At 47.8% G+C, this 5843-nt stretch overlaps 1 protein-coding gene across 1 annotated transcript; it reads right to left on the bottom strand.

Annotated features, from left to right (window-relative positions):
• Positions 1–917: 917 nt before the first annotated feature.
• znf831 (zinc finger protein 831) lies at positions 918–5531 on the bottom strand. The gene is made up of 4 exons (XM_070839336.1): positions 3630–5531; positions 2125–2324; positions 1151–1404; positions 918–952 (listed from the first exon to the last, which is right to left on the bottom strand). The coding sequence occupies exons 1-4, from the start codon at positions 5529–5531 to the stop codon at positions 918–920; spliced, it is 2391 nt and encodes a 796-aa protein (XP_070695437.1).
• Positions 5532–5843: the final 312 nt, after the last annotated feature.

Genomic DNA, 5843 nt, shown 5'->3' on the forward strand with positions numbered 1-5843 from the left:
TGGTGGTGGAGTTCAGCCCTTTTGTATATTCTCCCAGCTGCTTTAACTTACATAGTGGGTAAGCTGTGTGCTGTGATGGGGATCGAATGACACTTTCAATCAATGCAGTGCACTACAGTTAGTTACACAGGCCTGGGCGGCAGCCCACATGTCACAGTAATACTCACAATCATGGTCAAAATGAAAGCCACATGCACTGTGAAACAGGTTTTCACCATGATTTAATTTTGACATGGGGACATTTTTATGCAAACTGATTGATTTAATTAATTTGTCTATTATTAAAATTCCTGATCGAGCATTTAATTTCTCTGACAAATACTAAAAAGACCTCTACATCAATTGTGGGTTTGCGGTAGTTCTGCGGCACATAACAGCTGGTTCAGACAACGCCTCCATTCTGCAAAGCCCCGACCAGATACTGCCATCATGTGGTATAAACCAGTTACTGTCCTGAAATGGGCTCCGATTCAAGCTTGTTAAAAGCAAATACAGTGAATGTGCTCATACCTATTGGATGAGATTTTTTATGGTGTTGTCTCAGTCCTCCAGGACTGGAACCTAAACACATTGGCTGTGGTTAAGAGGTTAAAGAGCTCATGAGGTTAATCTGAGGCTGTTCATCCAAAACAAATGAACTGCAATTGTAGCCCCTTTTACACTTACATCTATTGAGCATTAAATAAATGTTATCAAATAATATTTATCTTCAGCAAATCTTTGGAGGATTTACAAACACTTGGGGCCATGTGATAAAATTGAGCTGTGGACCTCTGTTGATGCTCCCAAGACCCACACCACCACCAAAAACAGGTATAGGAATGTGCACCGTGCCAACACAATATAAACTCTGATATAAAAGAATAAAGATATTAACACTAGTTTTGACACTGTACATTGTGCATGTGTGTTGAGGGTCACTGCTTCATTGTAGGTAATACATAAACAAGACCTGAAATGCACACCCAATATGGATGTGAACACTATTTCACACCTTTAAAGTCAGCTATTTGTCCTCATAGTTGCTGTTGTAATTCCAATGTGTCGGAGTACAGAGACAAATCAATGACAAATTCACACACTGCACTGCGTATCGTTCAGATCCTATATAAAAGGAATAGTTAATATGATTAGAATAGTCATAATGTACCTGCTGTAGGGCTCTGGATGATGGTAAGCATGGCTGGGATGTCTTTGGATCTTTCCACCTGGATGTCAGAGGACACTGAAGTAAACTGACCGAGCTGTTTTTCTGAGTGGGCTGAGCTGATTGCATCCTGTGACTCACTCAGAGTCATTTCCTCTAAAGGGGCAGAATTGTCCATGTGGTCCACCTTGTCACATCCCATGCTTGCATATTTAGATGAGTCCAGGGACTCTGATAATGTAGATTCCTCTGGACAACTGCGGTAGATGGATGATTGCGGGTTCAGCTGTCTTGGAGCTTTGCATTTATTGATGGAAAATGTAGAAACCGAGTCAGAGAGTTCATCAGTGCATGCAGCAATAGGGGCTTGACTGAGCTCAACCTGTGGAGGGGGGTGGGTTTCTTTACTTTCTAACCTGTTGCTTTTGTATGCAGAAGCTTCACCCTTGGCTTTCGGTGTGTCTACATTACACAAGGCTCCTTGATTCTTAAGTTTGTGTTGGCTTTCTTTGCCCAGTCTTTCACTTCTTGTGCTATTCTGATTTACTGCACCGGGGGAAAGTGAGGTCACGCTGAGCTTGTGTTGGCTAGAGACTGTTTGAGACACCGATCCACCTTGGCTGACCCCCCTGTCCAGCAAAAGTTCCTCCTCAGCACAGCGGTTCAGAAAAAGGGCATGTTCCTCCTGTGAAGTTTGGCTCCTTACTGACATTACACCTTTAAGTGGAGCTGCAGTTGACATAACATCGCCTGAAGAGCTCTGAGTCTCAGTGACCTTGTTTACGTGACCGTATTTGTGTGGGCGCTGGGACAAGCCAAGTGCTTCAGGAGGCTTAGATTCAGCGGATACTGTAGCCTGAGTTGAATTACTGTGTTCATTCAGTTGGAGATTTGGCTCTGCTTTCCCAAACTGTACACACAGTTGAGGTTTTACTCCATCCATGTTAAGTGCAGGTGAAAAATCACTTTGGTCGTACTCCTTTTGGCATCCTGGCCGTTGACGGTCCCTTCCCTCACTGCTACTTTGCATTGTGACGGAGGTTTGATCTTTGTTCTGGATCTCTTCCGGGGCCGCCGCTTCCAGTTCACGCGCCTGTGAGAGGGTGCTACCAGTTTGCCTCTCAATCTGGGGTTCAATGAGAGCCAGCTGCTCGTCAGATATGATCTGGAGGCAGATCTGGAGGTCCGCTGTGTGAACATGAAACACGTTCTGAGTAGTTGGCTGCATCTGGTCAAACGGTACGATGTGACAGGGTATGATTGGCATGTTTGAGCTGGCATATGCTCTGTTTAGAGGGCTCAACTGGTCTGATGCTGGCAAGAGTTGTGTGTGTGACGGAGGAGGGTTAGAGATAGATTGACCTCGTGAGAAAGCTGTAATGGCAGCAGCAGACATCTGGGTGTTTGCTGTGGTTATGGTAGGTGTAGCAGGGACGTTTGCAACCATGGATGCAACAGGTCTGGGTGACTGCATGGGCGCTGAGCCCCCGGCAGAGTTTGAAGGCTGTACTGAAGTGCTGCATATTCCTGCCTGATAATCTTGTAAGCAGGTTGTGGTAATTGTGGTTGTTGCAAATTGCCTGTGCATTACAGCTAAAGTAGATGCTGCATTTTTACAGAGTCTTGATGTTTCAGCCTGACAAAGGACTGTGGCTGTGCAAGTCAAGGGGAGCTGGCTTTGTGTGGAGCTGAAAGCATCAGTCTTTTTCATATCAGAGCTTTGCATCAACGGTGAGGTGACAGAATCACTGCATTTATTGTCAGAGGTTGTGACCGACGTTTGTGCAGGGTGAGACGATGACAGGGCAGAGATGAAATTATGGCTATCAGTTCCTGTCGGTTTAGCCACAATATGCGGTGAAGGATTTAAAACAGATTCAGCAGCATTAGGTAACTTGAGCTGGTACTTGGGCAGGAAGCTGGACTTGGCAGCAGAGGGGGTGGAAGTGGCTGGCGAGGTGCTAACGGACGGTGTATTTGCATTGATTATGCATGGCGGGAAGAGTGCTCCTTTGAACTGAGTATGTTTTTGATTTTTTGGAAGGTTGATATAACTGAGATTTGTATCCTGCTGAGGCGCACTGCCAGTGACAGAAGGAGGGGGATGAGTCAGTGTGTTTGGGTCGGTCTCCATCTCCAGAGGGCACATTATTTTGTCATCAGTTTTCTGCTTTTTCCTGTCAGAGGGAATATGGGCTCCACTGAGCTGCGAGCTGGTACAGTCAGTATGTTTTCCTTCATTAATCAACCCCCCAGTCTCTGTTCTGCTCATGCTGTCTGTTTTGTGGCTAACCAGTGATCCAACTGAAGGTAATGGCAGTATTGACAAAGACAGATTTCTCCGCAGTGGAGTCTTAAGAGAGCTGCATGATGTATGAAGCTGGCTAGTTTTTGGATTCAAATCCACAGCAGAGACGAGGGACAGTTTGGGAGGGGGGCAGCCTGGGTGGCATGCTGCTGCACTGCTGCTTGTGAAGTTTACCGTTGAGCCTGCTGTTGTCACTGTCTCATTATGAACTGCTGACAATCGTTTTTGTAAACCTTGAACAACCTCATGCTCTGGGTTTGTCGAAGATTTCCTGCCTTTGATAACACTTTCATCACCACTTTTCTCTGTACTGTAGAGCTTTTTAAACGTCCCTCCCCCGTACATGTACCACTTGTTGTAGGCAAACTTCTGTGCCTTCTTCCTCCGGAACTTTCTGTTGCTTGGCTCTCCACAAATGTCAACACCATCCCCATCGCAGCTGAGACTGCTGGCGCATGCCTCCTCCACAGATGAATTCATGAAGAGACCGTCTGTTGCGTGGTTGCAGTCTACGGCTGTCTGCCGGACCAGTGGGCGGTGGGTGGATGACTGCTGGTTCACAGGTTTGATCGCAAAACCTGTTGGATTGATCTGGCCAGAGCTTCCCCTCCGGACGAGTGTTACATAATCACTCTGATAGGAAGTTGTTGGGCTGTTCCTCTCGGGCTGCAGCAGGGTAACGCTGAAAGGAAGGGAGTTGCTGCGGGTTAAGGGGGCATGTTCCATGGTGGTGGAGCACTGAGTGGGCACAGAACTGTAGAAGCCGGGCTTCCTGTTTCTTTGTAACTCAACATTCGGAGTCTTGCTGAGTCTCATGTCAAAGTGAAAGGAGTCCTTGTACGTGTACGGCATGGGGAGGTCGATACTGCCCTGCTTTGACAGAACTGTCTTCCGTGGCCTTACATTCTCCAGCTGTTTGTCCTCCACGACAGCTGTGTTCTCTGAAATCAGCTTCGATATACGTTCCTCCAATGTCTTAGCCTCCTGCTCCTTTGCAGTGTCTTTGTGTTGCTGTCCACTCTGACCTGGTTCTGACAGTGTTTGCGTGCTGGTGGTTTCTTCAAGATGCTCCTTGGTGGATTCAGTGAGGGAATCCATACTGTGGTCAGGTAAGACGCTCCCAGGGCTTGGGTAGTGGTCACTGCTCTCACTGAAGCCCGAGTCTGTGCTCTCATGGCTCTGAGATTTCCCCCTGGATACAGAGCTCTCCCACTGCTTGGAGAACAGAGTGGCTTCTTGTCTCTGAAGAGGAAGATGTCGAGTGGTAGCAGTCAGCAGACGCTTTTCCTTTTCCATCCTCTGTTTTTCCTCCTCTACTGTTACCTTTACACTTTCAAATAGTTCTTTGGTCTTATGACCTGCAGAGGTGAACTCAGTCCGCTCACTGCCAGGACCTTGCGTCTTTACAGAGTAGACCTTTGCAGTACTGGCTGGACAGGTGATCTCAGCAGTAGGTAGTGTGGTATCCTTTTCCATGCTGCCCGCTCCCTCGCTGCGCTCATCCATAGACAAACTGGAGGTACAAGTCTCTCTGGATGTGGACATGCTGTCGAGGCTGCACTGGCTGCTCTGCTCTGATTCAGATGAAAGGCGGGCATGAGCCTGAGTACGCTTATGTTTGTAGAGGTTGCTCTGAGTCTTGAAAGAAACTCCACAAGTAGTGCAGGGGTAAGGCCGCTCCCCGGTGTGGCAGCGGAGATGCTTCTCCAGCACACTGGGCTTCATACAGTCCCGTCCACAGTGAGGACACACGTGCTTTCCTGCCGACTTGGGTCTGGCTGTAGGAGCAGCAGCTGCCAGACTCAATCCTGGCTGAGACTGCAGCCCACCAGCAATATGGAGTGTCAGAAAAGGAAGCGTCTCCTTGGAGTAAAGCGGTGGCATGGCCAGATGGAGTGTGGCTGGCTCCCGGGCAGCTGCAGGAGATGGGGGATAAGGCTGTGCTGGTAGAGCAGGCACTGTGTGGATGTAAACAGCCGTGAGCGGGGCCTGGGTGTCCATCCTTTTCTCTGTCTGCGCTGCAACGGAGCTGATGTGCACTGGAGCACTCACCAACCCTGGCTTGCCAGTCTCCATGGTAACACTGCTGCTGTCGTGATGTACCAGTGCCAGGTCTCTAATTACCTGTAAGATAAGAACAGTTTGCATTAGACCTCTGCTTTGCTTCAGATCAAACGGGGCAGATCCATCTATTTTAGCAGGGATGTTTCTAGGTCTTACTCTGAAAGCAGAAAATAGGGTTCATTCCTGGAGATTATGTTGTTATTCCACCAGTGGAACAGAGAAACGAAGCACAGCAATGAAGAAATGTACTAAAGCAGTTAATGATGACAGATATGCAGAAGCCTCCAGGACAGATGGCTAATAAAGCAATTAATCCAGTCTGGC

This window comes from Pempheris klunzingeri, chromosome 2, assembly GCF_042242105.1.
Source record: "Pempheris klunzingeri isolate RE-2024b chromosome 2, fPemKlu1.hap1, whole genome shotgun sequence".
NCBI classification, from domain to species: Eukaryota; Metazoa; Chordata; class Actinopteri; order Acropomatiformes; family Pempheridae; genus Pempheris; species Pempheris klunzingeri.